We start from the raw sequence: 15065 nt of genomic DNA on the forward strand, positions 1-15065 counted from the left end.
CGGAGCACAGCCCATGGCAGGCAGGTGAAAGGGACGCTGGCCAGGCTGTGCTGTGTTCAGCACACCTCTCCCACGGAGCAGCCATGCTCGGTGGCACTCCGCTTCCTCCTCTGTCACCCTCCAACCCGGCCAGGGCTGGCAGCGGTGTCTCCCAGAAGCCCGGAGCCCATGGGAAGGGATGTGCACCGTACCCAGGTGAAGGGAGGACAAGCCCTTTTAGGCAACAGCCCTTCACATAGCGAGCTGCATGGCATCCGGTAGGGAAATCTGCACGTCAGGACTCCTCCACCCGCAGCAGGGCACAGCAAGCACTTCTTGCTAGACCGAGAGCATTTCACGAGCCTCCTGCCTCTGCTGCTTTTCACCACCAAAAGGACAGAAACGTCTCGGCCCCCTTGGTAGCACCACCGCACGAGACAATGCGTCCCTTCCACAATATACTTTGCAACACAAAGAGAGGTAGAAGGGAAGCCTCTGCTGTGTTTTCACAATTTATAAAGACATTGGTTCCCAGGAATGACTTCCTTCCTAACCTGAAGGAGGGAAATTAGAAAGTTGGCTTGCAGATTAGTACATGGAGCTTAGCACACATCATTTCCTGCACGCGACATTCGCATTTTCAACAGGCTAGAGGAACGGTATCATTATCAAACACTAAATATAATACTAAAATACATCAGGTATTGGAGGGTGAACTTGCCTTTCAAATCCTATGGAGTTTGGGATCAGTAACAAATGTTGTTACACAGTTTTAATAAGCCCATCAGTAACTACAAGAGGCCAGTGTCAGCTGGCAGGTAGGAAGCAAAGAGAACCTTTTCAAAAGCAGAATAATGATTTTTATATGCTTCTATATCTGAGTGCTCCAGTACAACCCATATCAGTGTCTCGGTTTCAAAAAGTTCTGAGGCATCACATTTGCAATACGCAGCTCAAAATGTTATCCGCAGATGTACAAACACACACCATTCCAATATTAATGCTAATAGTAACATTAGCTATACTTTTCAGTTCTCTAGGTAAGAAACTTACATTAGTGCAATAAAAAGACAAACTGTACAAATGAATGTACATAATTAAAACATTAAGGCATGACTGAGGTTTTAGACACAAATAATAAAACCAGTGCAGGAAGAAAACACAATGATTTGAACTGATAGCTAAAAAGTTCAGCACAAGCAGCAATCTCTGGCTCACACCCACAGCAGAACTGTCAATCCCAGAGAAGGATCTTTAGGTGACTGGAATGCTGGAATTGCCATTTCAGCTTCAGTCGTGTTACTTTCTACTGGTGAGAGACGCGATTTAAAAACCAAAAGCCAACAACGCACCACGACTCTTTAAATAAGACAAACCTAAAGGAATCCTCTTTTAAACCTACAGCGTGCAATAACTGCCTGTAAGAATGGCTTTGCATAGCCAACACATCTTCCAAACTGCAACGTGATTCTTGAGATTGGACCACTCTACATCAGGAATGACTTCAGTAAAAGAAAGGTAATTAAAATACTCAGAGACATCTAACACCATACTCAAGCAAAGGAGGATTAGACTAGAACTAACTGAAGTTCAACATGGAAGCTCAAGCACCCTATTGATGAGCTTTTATCTTAAACCTTGTAAGTGTTAGCAGAAAGCCCTGTTTATGCAAAATCAATTCAGAATGTGGCTCCCAGAACCTTGCCCCACCGCTTGGCTATGGTTGTTCAAGTTAAGTGTCTAAACTAGAAAGTTAGACCTATACAATCCTATTACAGCCAGGAAGGAAAAAGAGGACACTTGCTGTGAGGAAGGAGAAAGTGACTTCTTGGGGCGTTAGGTGCCTCCTCTGACCACCCACCCCCCCCGCCCCCCATTAGACAGCTGCTGCAGTTCTTTTAAGAATACTGCAGAAGAACATGCTTTATGGATTGTCCCTGTGACATGGTGGGACTCTTGTTACATGCACTTCTGCAGCTCCCAAAACTCAAAAATATCCATAGCTCGAAATGGGCATAAGATTTTCAAACTCCAGAGCACTGTGACTACACAAACCAAACCAGCACATGTAAGGAGTTACTCCTCATTAGTAAATAATACCTGGCAAACTCTCAGACCTGACTTCTGAGATAACAGTGCTTTTGCACTTCCCTATTCTTTCTTTTCCATTTCTTCCATGCAAGTGCTAGAAATCACTAGCAAGTTGAGCACTGTTCAGAGAACACAACTTTGACCATGTCCCAGAGAGCTGACGATTTAACCCATGGGTTTCAGAAGAGTTGCACTGATTCCCAAGAGCAGAAAGAGGTACCAGGCACAACGGCGAAGCTGTGAGCCTAGACTGGATGGAGAGGCACAGTGCTTCCATTATAAATACCATGGAGGTAGAGGCACCCACAGGCTCACCCTCAAAACAACAGTTCTGACAGAGAACCTTGCTAACTGCAAGCATCACTGAATGCCATTGAAACTGCCCCTTCCTCTTCCAGATGTAGTTATTTCCAACCAGGAGGCATGCTCTGCTTTTTGGCTTTGGTAAAAGAATCTGAAAGAGCAAATTCAATGGGTTATTTCGGTAAGGGTCAGATTCCAACTGCTTCTATAGGCCTACAATAATGTGTTGGCATGCAGCATTTATGGGACAGGACAGGAAGTGGAAAAAAGTAATTCCCAAGTGGACTGGGACAGTGATGTAATGGGAAAAGGACATGCTGTGATAAATGTCCAGGCTGCCTAGCTCTCCCAACATGGTTAGATCCAATGCTCAATTGAAAGGACCCTGCCACCAGTACTGCCAAACATTTGTTACACCAGCGCCCTACCCAATCTCAGTAGCAAAGAAAGTGAAAAGGACCCAGAACCACTTAAAACAGAAACATAGAATGGTTTGGGTTGGAAAGGACCTTAAGATCCTCTGGTTCCGAGCCCCTGCTATGGGCAGGGATGCCTCACACTAGACTATGTCGCCCAAGGCTGTGTCCAACCTGGCCTTGAACACTGCCAGGGATGGATCAAGAACATTAAGAATGAGACAATGACTTCCATTTAATCTTTCTCTAAATGCTCCATTTATGAGTGACAGCTCAATGACTTCTTATCTCTGCACTTTTTGGGTGGGGATCCAAATACACGTGATGTTGCTTTGCAGCTTGCAGTGATGCATCACTCCTAACTTGCAGTGAGACAGGCCCTGAGTCAGTGTTAACTTGCTCGGACTACAGTAGGAGGGAAGTGAAGAAGCAGCTATAAACTCTTCAGCTTCCCACGGCCATTCCAGGGAACCATGCAGACAGCAGGGAAGTTCCTTTTGGTACCCTGCCAACCAGGGGAGGAGCTGCTCCCCACCTTTGCAGCGGAGACCTCTGCCCCTGCAGGTAATCCTCCACCTCTTGACATTGCCTCGGGACACTGAGTGGCAGAGGATCTGAAGAATCTGCCCTTGTTCTGCTCTTTAGTGATTGTTTTCACAGCGGATGAGGTATACCCTTGTGCAATAATGATAAGGATGACAAAGGGGCTGAAGCACCTCCCAAATGAAGACAGTCCAGCCTGGAGAAGAAAAGCTGCGTGGAGACCTCAGAGCAGCCTTCCAGTACCTGAAGGGGGCCTAAAAGGATGCTGGAGAGGGACTCTTCATCAGGGACTGTAGTGATGGGACAAGGGGTGATGGGTTTAAACTGAAACAGGGGAAGTTCAGGTTGGATATAAGGAAGAAGTTCTTTAGCGTGAGGGTGGTGAGGCACTGGCACAGGTTGCCCAAAGAAGTGGTGAATGCTCCACCCCGGCAGTGTTCAAAGCCAGGTTGGACAGAGCCTTGGGCGACATGGTCTAGTGTGAGGTGTCCCTGCTCATGGTGGGGGGTTGGAATTGGATGATCTTAAGGTCCTTTCCAACCCAAACCATGCTACGATTCTATGATAATATTCCTGTCCCATGAAACCCAGCAGGATGGTTTAACACTCACATCAGTATAAGCAGAATCCAAGCTTGTAATTCCATCCTGATACCTCATGCATGCTAAAATTACTCCATAATTCTACTACTAATAAATATGAGGCTTACCATGCAGCACTTCAACAATGTACTACGCAAAACCAGAGCTTACCCTGAATTGAAAGGACTATGTATCTTTTTTGATGGTTTAATCTTCATGACCCCTCTTTTCTGTAAAAGCTTTCTGCTGTGGCTGACTAACAAGAAGCCAGTTTGTCCTGGCTGTCGTGGTCACTGTGCTGGTATGACTGTCCCAGAACAAGTGAACCAAATTTTGTCAGGAAAAAATTGTGCTTAATTGAAACTAAGCAGATTAAACTCTCCAGATTAGCACCCGCTTTTGAAAATATACATCTTGGCACACAAACAGCAGTCTCTGCATCTGAAAGCAGGATCTGAATTTGCCGGTTGTGGGAGAAAAAGTTTCTTTCATCAATTGATGAATATTCATCGCTACTGGTTTGCACGCTTAATGTCATTTGCTGAGTTGGCAGAAGCAACTCTGCTATCCTGTCGACCTTGGTTTGTTTTCTTTCTATCTATCAATGTTTATTGCTGATAGGGATGTATTAAAACACTGAGAGGGAAGGCAAGGGGATTTGGCAAAGAGAGAAAATGGTTTCATTTTAAATGAAATATTTTGGTTGAAATACACTGTGGTTGGTTAGTTTGGATTCTGACTATGATGTCCCCATCTGAAATTCTCCATGGGCATCTTTTCAGCTCAGTTTCTTTAACATTTTACAAATAGCAATGAGGGCTATGGAAAGAACCCGTGGTTTGGTTTTCAGCAGATATTTTGACACTGGCACTGCTTCCAAAATGGAAATGTAGTTCTGCAGGGTTTTTTAATATACTTTGTGGCCCAAGTCCTGATCCAAGCGAAGCAGATGGGTGTTTTAGCCTGGTTGCATTGAATGGCTAAGTTTCATAGGCCAATATACTTAACACAATGAGGGAAGCATTTGCTGACACATTTTACTGCTGCACTTTCTTCTCTGACAAAATTAATATGAAACTTTGAGGCAGCAATTTCATGTCTAGATCTTGGTTAAAAAAATAAATTAGTATTACTTCACTGATTTAAGCTGTAATGATTTTGTTCATGTAAGCTTTTGACCTAGGAAAAATATTGTTAATAACAGTTCTGAAATCTAACATTTCAGCTTTTCAGCTGTCAGCAGAATAGATCCCAATTCTGCCCAAAGAGAAATTCAGGGGAATGAAACACTTGAACTCCTTCCTGAACATGGGTCCCTCTGGTGACAGCTGACCTGCACCCAGATTGGCTTCATGAGTCTTCTACTGCTAAAAGCAGAACAACTCATTTAAAAGGCTGAGAAGGGTTAAAGAATGTGTTGAACCCTGATGGTGATGCAACAGCAGTACAAATTATTTGTGCAGAATGAGATCTAGTCTGAACTTGGTGCAGAAGCACTCTACATATTTTACATTTTTAATAGAGATGACTAAATGTGGCATTAATTTCTTATTATTTTTCTCCCTCCCCCTTTTTTCTGTCTTGGTTTGCTAAATGTAGCAGCTCAACGGCATAACCATCGAAGTGAACATGGAGTAAAAGCTTACCTACCTTTCCTGTGTTTATAAAAACAAGGCAAACATTTCAGGATGATATACTGACAGGCTCCACATCTCAAAACACTGTCCAACTTCCTAAATCACTTCTTTGGAATATCCATATAAACTCATCTGCCTTCTATGCAGCATACAAATCATGCTGGTCCACGTGTACAAATCAGGTCTTGGTCAGTCTGGAGGGCAGGTCTCTGCACAAAACAGCTGCAGGGCCATGAAAAGCTCCAAAACACACAGACAAAAAGAATCATCACCACCACCACCACATGGGACTGTCTGTGTGCACACTGGTGTGATTATGGAGCAACTCCATCTTACCCAGTGCAGTCAGCCTCAATTTCCATTTGCAGAGCTGAGAAAACTATTTGGACTGCTACAGACTAACCTGTAATTTTTAACTTTTATTTTCTCCCCCCACCTGCCGTTTAGAAACAAGAAAAATGCAAAGAAGTCAAACAATGCTGCTCTAGAAGCAGGCACCAAACTCCAGCTGGTGCCTGTTTGCCAACATGTGTGTGTCTACAGATGCCCTTGCAGGTATTTGAAGCAAAACCAAACTGAAACTACCTCACATTCTGGCTATATATAAGACAGCCCAACTGTCTTTCTCCCCTTTAATAATACAAAAGTTACTTGCCTTACCATTGGGCAGGCCAGGACTTTCCAAGCTGATCACCCACCTATTTTTATTCTACTATAGAAAGAGAGGGTCAGCAAGGATAGGTGATCTACAACCACCATCCTTCTGAGCTACAGCCAGCACAGCTCCAGGCAGGTCTGCAGATCCTGCTGGATCCCAGCAGCTCCTTGCTAGTTCAGCTCCATCCTAATCCACCACAGAGACTCTGGTTTGTGAGGCAACCTAGCCTTTTTATTCCTTAGCCCCAGGCACATAGGAGGCTTCAATCTTAATTAAGTTTATTTAAATGACGAGCAACTGCTGTGCCATTGTGAGGGCCAGCCTTTCCACCTTCCAGCAGCCCCTTTCCAAAGTGCTAGTTAACGCCTTCACCAAAAACTTCCAGGTTTCCACTTTTTCTGAGCATTGCCATGTAATGCACACACCTGGTAAACTTCACAGTTATTTGTTCCCTCCATACAAGCATTTGGAAGTCCTGGGGAAGAGGAAACCACAAATACTCCTTCTGGGGGAAATGAAATAATTATATATTTGCATAACAAAGTGATATTAGCAAAATCTGTTCAGCATGTGAAGGCCAATCCCACACTTCTGCTTATTTAGCTGCTCAGCTTTCAGGCGTTCCAGGATTTACTTACAAAAGCAATCTCTGCTGCGGTGGCTCCTGCATCCCGCTCTCCTTGCTGTCATCTGGCAAGCCCCTCTCCCCCCACCCAGCCTCATCTCAGCTGGCTCACACCAGCCCTCTGCACCATCTGTCTGCCTGTCTCACGTGGCTTCTGTGTATTTTGCTATGAATAGTCAGTGATACCAGCTTTGCTCCCAGCAGCACATCTCCAACCCCACAAAGTCACCCCTACTCATACCAGACCCATAATCTCTGGCTAAGGTGTGCAGTCATCCCCTGCAGAAGCCATTGCTCCAGAGAAACCTTGTCTCTCCTCGCAGGATTCGGTCTCATGACCCTATCAGCAGAATGGTGGAATGGTTTGAGTTGGAAGGGACCTTAGGATCATCTAGCTCCAAACCCCTGCCATGGGCAGAGATGCCTCACACTAGATCATGTTGCCCAAGGCTCTGTCCAGCCTGGCCTTGAGCACTGCCAGGGATGGAGCATTCACAGCTTCTCTGGGCAACCTGTGCCAGTGCCTCACCACCCTCACAGGAAAGAACTTATCCACAGTCAGCTCTGAAGGACACGCTGATCCTAAGCCACATCATTCCCCTACATCCCATACATACACGCATTCTATGTACAACATAACCAGCGTGGGAGAACACTGAGCAGTGTGTCAGCCGGCAGCACTTGGTAACGTGCTATGCAAAGCACAGGGTGCAGAGCCGGATCTCCCCTTTCACAAGGGGAACAAAGTGGTGCTCTCTCCTCACTCTTGGTCTTAGAGATGTGTACAGAAAATAGCCTTTTGCTAGGCAGGGTGACGGTGAGAAACTTGTACCAAACTGCTCCTGTGTACAACCACTACATAAAACCATTTCTTACACTCGATAGATTGGCTGTTTGCTCAGGTGGCCAGCATCAGCTCAGCAAAATATGCTGGGAAGGCACCTTCCCATTGGAAGTGCCTTCCCAGCATAATTTCTTCTCTAGGGCCTGGGGATCACATGTTTCTCTCATCACAGAGAACTTCTGCTGTGGGATCTGTAATAACTTCGCTTGGAGTTGAACTGAAATAAAACATGCCTCAAGCAAACAATAGCCAAATAACAAGAGTGCTGTTTTTTCTCCTTGTAAGGAACGCGTACTGCACACAGGGCTAATCTGCATGGCTTCACTGCATTCAGCACCTGTGTTTTTGTTTTCCTTGCAGTGGGAACAGTGGCTTGGCCTGCACTGCTTGTCCCTGCCTGCCTTGCAGAGAATTGCCCACAGGTTTTATTCATTTTTCATTTGATTTCTTTTCTGTATGTGGGGAGTTGGGAGTTAATGGAGGATTTTTTCCTACAACCTCTTTCACTGATGGCCAAAATGAGAACATCTAGTGACCAAGTTGTATGCTGCTTTGAGATCTGTGTGTTCTTTATGTAAGGGTCAGCTATTAAAGTGGCTTTGAAAACGCAGGTAGATTGGCAAAGCTGTCACTGGAATCATGGTCTTAGGGTTCATGAAGCGCTGCTGTGTTTTCTGAGCTGATACCTTACTGAACAGCTACCAAATTCAAAACTGGGGCTAAATTACTGCCATTGCTTAGGTTCCTCAGACAGCTCAGGCCTTTCAGAGAACCACTCTGGGGCAGAGAATGCAAAGCTGCTGATACCTCTCCCTAAAATCACACTGAACTCCCCAGAATTTAATTTTAGGTAGTACAGAAAGTTTTTAACTATGTCAAAGCATAATGTTGTTACAGTTAAAGAACAGAGAACTTCAGATTTTGGTGTAAAATGATTTTTCTTTTCAAAGCATTGTATTTTGTACTATATAACAACTCTTCCTGTGATTCTGATTGTGGCTCAGGATGGAGCTGTTCACCAGCAATCTCATGCTACCTTTCAGTTTCGCTCTATTATCCAAAATAACAACAACAGTTCCCAATGTTGTTGCAAGACCAAAGATTCAGACTCTACAGAAAAAGAACATAACTACCATTTTGGCTGGGAGGTAAAGAAATAGAAAAGAATCCAAAACATATACAAGCTAATGAAATCTGTAGACTAGAACTCACATAGGCAGTTTAGACATAGAATCATAGAATCACGGAATGGTTTGGGCTGGAAAGGACCTTAAGATCATCCAGTTCCAACCTCCCACCATGGGCAGGGACACCTCACACTAGACCATGTCGCCAAAAGCTCTGTCCAACCTGGCCTTGAACACTGCCAGGGATGGAGCATTCACCACTTCTTTGGGCAACCTGTGCCAGTGCCTCACCACCCTCACAGGAAATATCTGACCTGAACTTTCCCTGTTTCAGTTTGAACTCATCACCCTTTGTCCTATTGCTACAGTTCCTGATGAAGAGTCCTTCTCCAACATCCTTGTAGGCCCCCTTCAGACACTGGACGGCTGCTCTGAGGACTCCACACAGCTTCTCTTCTCCAGGCTGAACAGCCCCAACTTTCTCAGCCTGTCCTGTCTTCATAAGGGAGGTGCTCCAGCCCCTGGCCTCCTCTGGACTTGCTTCAACAGCTCCATGTCCTCTTTACGTTGAGGATATGCTTGATGAAAACACATACAACATCCCCCCAGTATAAAACCAGGAATCCTGGGGATCCTTTGCAAGGATTCACTTTCCCATCACTGCCTTCCTGATAGCAGTGTGCAAACCTGTACCTGCAGTCAATGTCACGAGCAGCGACGACACCAGAGCCTCTTTTCCGAACAGAATGGAAAAACTCCCCTTCACCTTCCGTTTCTAGCAGGCAATCATTTCTGGCTGGCCAGTTTGCATTTGGTTCTGCTAAAAAGTCACAGAGCCCAAGAACATCCACAGGAAGCTTTCATGAGGTTATCAGTCCTTAGAAAACCGCTCTCACGATCAGCACGTTTTGCACGTCCACTTCATCTTGTGTCTACCCAGGGCTGAACAGCAACAAGATGTTGGGAAAAACCAGCACTGGTGTTTTAGGGAAATTGAGTGTAATAGCACTTGGCTGCTTTTAGGCACTATCCTGTTTGTCTAAGCAAATTACCCTTTTCTTTAAAATGCAAGATTACAGAAGTGTTTGGGGACAGATTTCCACTCACAGCAGAGGCTAGAGTTTCTTCCAGCTAGGACTGGCAAAGAACTGTAACATGTTACTTGGGAGCTTTAATTTATAAGGCTCTGGGGTCCTAGGTTTTGAATGTCAGAACAGACAGAACACCAGGAGATCAGCTCACAGGCAAGCATGGGTGGGGAGGAATCAGATGAGTTTACCAAGCAGCCAGTAATTCTGTGACTTACTCAGTGATTCTGTCACAAATGAGGTTTATCGCCCGAGACAGAAACAGCATGAAATGACAATTCCATAGGAAGTCAGCATCAATTGCAAAAGATGAGGGTTCCTACATTTACAGCCTTTCAGTTACCTGTCTTTAGAGATAGACAGTGCCCTGACCTGAAAACACATAAAGACCACTTGGATCCAAATTTCCTTTTGTTTTCCTGCAGATACAGACATAGGATTCTCATAGACTTCCTGCTGTTCTTTCCAATCAAGATCGTTGATTAATAAGATGAAAACAAATGAAGCTGAATTAATGGAAATAACTTCTAACATTGAAAATTTACTTCTACTAAATTCTACTTCATGATATTTACTTATTACGGTTCTGAGATAATATTCTCCAAACTCCAGGGACCTCTTTCCAACTCTGGTTTTTTAACATTACTGTAAAATCTGATTGAGAAAGAAAAATGACCATTTGCTGAGAGAAATGAAAATTATAATTCATACCCTTTCCACCAAATTTCCTTCCCACCAGCCTTCACAATGAGGATTTCTCCCTTTCCACTGCCTGAGAGAGGCAAAACCTAACGTTTGTAAAATGGCTCAGGAGCTTGGATTTTTTTGTGGGGAAAAATATAACCCAAATGCTAAGCTGCACTATAAAGGCAATTCTGCCTTAATGCTATAAAAATCCTTGTCAGCCAGTATCTAGCCCTCCCCTTGAGCTGTGCTTCTGCCGGCGTCTGCTCCATCCACACTAGAGGGCTCTGCCTACCCGGCGATGGTGGGGACTAGGCCCGAGACCTTGAGCAGCCTGGCCATGCTCTGGATGCTTCCTCCACAACCTGGCTGCCCATCAGGGACCTGCCACCTGACCTCCAGCTTGGCAACCTGCTGCAGAAGTGTCAGGGTGCTTGGGGACCAAGTGCTCGATATAAAAGCAAGATGTTACAGCAAAAGATTTTATTGTATTTTGGAAATTGCAGAACTTCACAACAATGAAATGTTTTATGGGAAAGAAAACAAGGCTTCTAAGTCTCTCCCAAATTACTGCAGCTTTGAAATAACAACTTTCACTTTGTGATTGTTGGAACATTCCTGCTTCTTGCAGTAAAGGGATCTTTAATGGGCCAACTGCTAAGACAGAGGCTCTTGGCCCTTTCCAAAGGGAACAAGCTTGTGACGAGGCTGGCAGATAAACCCCACCCTATGGTGAGCCCAGCAGCGCTGCTACCATCCTTTCTCTTGTCTGAGTGGCCTCACTTGTCCTTTTCACAAATGCACGGTACCGAGGCCAGAAAAGATCATTAAAATCACCCCATCCCTTAAAAGAACAAGGTCCAAGGAATTTTATTCAGTCCCTTTCTGCCTTTGCTTCCCCCACCTCCATCTCCACATCCTTTTCCTTTTCTCTGTAATGACTGCTTTTGTTTCCTGCTGGTTCTTTCTGCTGCATAGCTTTGTGCTGCTTTCCAGTTCCCCAGTAAGCAGACAGCTCCACTGGTGGTTATACTGGCTGGTCATGTAAGTACAGGCAAATTCCTCAACTGCCTCAGGAATGTAAGAGAGTCCCTTCGGCCATTCTGTAGCTGCCTGAGCTTCTGGCAAGTTGCTACTAGAACAGCAGCAAGAGCAGGAATGGATGAAAAGTGGCTTTCAAGGAACCACTCATGCCATTGAAATGCTGCAGACTGCTTTACATTTACTGGTCTATTTGGTACAACTTCTTCCTGATACCCTGTGAATGGCTTGGTCCATCTTACCTGGTGTTAGCTGCTCAACAGAGGTCCAGACCTACCTGAAAAAAAGTCTCCCAGGAAGATTTTAGAACATCCTGTTGCTGGGGAACTATGCAACAGTAGTTTCTTTGCTTTACTCTGGGAAAGAAGGCAGCACCTCCATCTCAGCCACCCTGCTGCCTTAGGAGGAGAGGGAAAAGTTGGGTCCAAACCAACTTTTTGGGTCTTCCAAAGTTGGGTCTTCCTTAGGAGTAGTGGGAAAAGTTGGGTCCAAACCTCCCATCTTCCCTTTAGGCACTCTGGCAAGTCCCATAACCTATAGACTTTACAAAGGACAGACAAAGGCCCCAGATACACGGACTCTACAGCCAGTGTGGGGTCTTCCTTCCACTTCCCTCAAGGAGCGAGGCACAAACCAACTCTAAACCAGTATAAAAATCCCCCTTCTTACCACTGAACACAAGGTAAAGATCTTTCAACTGTTTATTTTTCTTCCAGAAGACTTTAAAATAGCTGAAGAAATCACTGGGAGAAGAGCCACATAGATGTACCCTAAGTCCCGTCTCTGATGACACAGTCATAGATAACAACAAGGAGATAGATCTGCTTCAACAGGCATCCGTGTTGTGTTGTCTCCTGGGTAGGCCTGAAACACAGAATATTACAGATACCCAGTCAGGAGAGAGAAAAGACATGGGTTTTAATGTCACAAATTTTCTTCTTCCCGTGAAACATAAAGTTTGACGAATGCAATTAGCTCTGAGGGTAGGGATTTTTCAGTGCAGATTCATGTCCTGGCACCAGGCAGTTTGTTTCTCCTGCAATGCTTCTAGGAGATGCAAGGACAGTGATGGAGTTCTTTTTGCTAAATACAGCTACGAACCAGCAGACCATCGACTGGATGATTATGTGGCTGTGACTAAGTCTGCTCAAGCTGAACCCCACGAGAGAGAACTTATGCCAATTTCAGTTCGGGCTATAGCAAGCGCTTCTCAAAAGCTTCTTCTCCATCAGCAGGCGTTACAGAGAAGCCAAAGCCAGATGGATATCATGGGCCTGTGCCCTGCAACTTGTGGAGGGACACAACGTACATGCACAAATGCTTGTTGGTGTGGCTGTTGGCACGTGAGGATCTTTCACATAGTGGCTCAAGGGCTGGTTATTTGTAGCAGATGTTGTGCAGCTGCAGGAAGTTGGACTGGTAGCCCACTTTCAACGCAACCAAACACATTTTTAGGTATGCATTTTTGAATTTCCAACAAACCAATGCCCTTATTTTGAACTGCATATAATTTGTTATTTTGTACTATTAATATGCGACCATCTTTTCATGGGAAGCACATCAAAGAAACCATCATCCTAGATCAGTTCTGTACAAACCCAAACAAATTATTGCCCAACTTAGTTCGTGTTGGTTTTGGGAGTAACCAAAGCCTGGGTTTGTCTGTCACATCCAATCTATAGGCCAAGGACTTCAGTTGTAAAGTTTAGAGATGTGCGGTTGGCACCAGAGGAGCACCAGAGGTTGGTTTCTTACAGAGGAAAGCTGTCTGTAATGTTATTACCCATTCAGCTCTCAACATAAAAGAGAAAATACCCATGGCAATTTAATCAGCTTTTAACTATGGCTGAAAATGGGATGTCTAGGTATGACTCGAGCATTTGCTCTCTTTGGCTTCAACTGCTACGATATAAAGAAATGGTAGAGATTGATCAATGTGAGGAAGAATAGGATCAGAGCCATTGTCAGGTGAAGCAAGCATACATTTGGGCTGTTAATTCTTTATGAGAGAAAGAGAGTCCACAAAATCTATCCAGTTCATAGCACTACTGAGGCACAAGCATTTTCCTTTCTTTTATTTAATTGTAAATCCTTCTGAACCATTTACTGTGTCCTGTAGAAACACACACTAGAAGACGCATCTAGCGTCAAATGTCTCTTCTGAGAGGGACAGGGTCAAAATTCAACCTGTCTGCCACGGACAATCACAATCTGCAACAAGAACTAAATGACCTTCATGGGGCAGCCTTCCTCAGAACCTCTGAAATCTTTTGTATTCAGGAGGAAGTATAAGGATTGCATGTGGCTGAGAAAGGAATTCTGCCAGTTTCAGTTCACTGATGCAGAAGTGCTGGGGTAGAAGATGGCCCATGCTTCAGATGCAGGAACTGATTCTGCTTTGATGTCCTGGTGGTCAACAGGCCCTGCCAGGATTTGGGATCTTACAGTTCCTGCAAGTTGCAGCTTTTGTTTCAAAGAAGCCTAATAGTTACTTATTTTAATCCAATATTTATTTATTTTTATCCACCTGCAGACATGTTTCATAATAGAGATTTGATTTTTAAGAATACAGGGACCGGACCACCAGCCCCAGGATGTGTGGCCACCTGGCCAGCAATTCTTCCTTTTAGCTAGAGGCACATGTGTCATCCTCTGAGTAAAACACAGTGTATTTCCAAACTTGATGTGCATCCTCCCATGCATCACTCATCACATCTTGCAGTAAGTCCCACTTTCCCACTCAGCCCATTCCCTTTCCCAAGCTTCCCTTTCCTTAGCACTTCTCAGCAAACCAATTAATAGGACAGAGCTTCAGCCTGCAGCCTATCCTGGCAGCAACAGCACCAGTTTCTCACTCTGACTGGAATGAAGAAAGGCAGGGAAAGGGTTAGGGTTAGAAGTGAAACCTTGCTTTGGAAATCAGGTTCATCAGTCAGTTCGGCTTCTGATTTTTGTCATCACAAGGGAAAGGCCTTGACACTCAGTCATAAACAAGGTATGCTAATTTTATCCTGACAGCTGTGTGAACAAGGGGAATAGCACATCTGAGTAAGCCTGAAATGTTAGGTGTGTATTGGTAAAGACACGGTTTACAATTGGACTCAACAATTTAGCAGTCAAGCTTCGTTGCATAAAGGCAATTCAGAATATTGAAAAAATCCTCCACATTTACCTTGGAATCCACATTTACTATTTTCCTATGACTTTTGTTCTTCAAGAGTAGTCCACAGGCATTTTCTGCAATCACTTGGTAATTTGGGCTGGAATTTGATGTGCTGACATTTCTATTTCAGTTGTAAAAACTGTGAAAATGTGAAACAGAAATGCTTTACTTTTAATGGATGTCATTCTTCCAGCTTAGAGGGCAGGTTCTGACCTCCTGATTCATGCTGAGTGGTTCCCGATTCCACAACAGCCCCTCTGAAAGCCAGACAGATTCCCTGAGGTG

General features: G+C 44.5%; 1 protein-coding gene across 1 annotated transcript in view; it reads right to left on the reverse strand.

Moving 5' to 3' along the window:
- Positions 1-12387: 12387 nt before the first annotated feature.
- CFAP299 (cilia and flagella associated protein 299) overlaps positions 12388-15065 on the reverse strand; it is a 156295-nt gene continuing 153617 nt past the window's right edge. Inside the window, 3 exon segments of the mRNA XM_030479600.1 lie at positions 12388-12451; positions 12453-12481; positions 14790-14919. Coding sequence (XP_030335460.1) covers positions 12388-12451; positions 12453-12481; positions 14790-14919 — 223 coding nt within the window.

Source organism: Strigops habroptila, chromosome 3 (assembly GCF_004027225.2).
Source record: "Strigops habroptila isolate Jane chromosome 3, bStrHab1.2.pri, whole genome shotgun sequence".
Lineage (NCBI taxonomy): Eukaryota > Metazoa > Chordata > Aves > Psittaciformes > Psittacidae > Strigops > Strigops habroptila.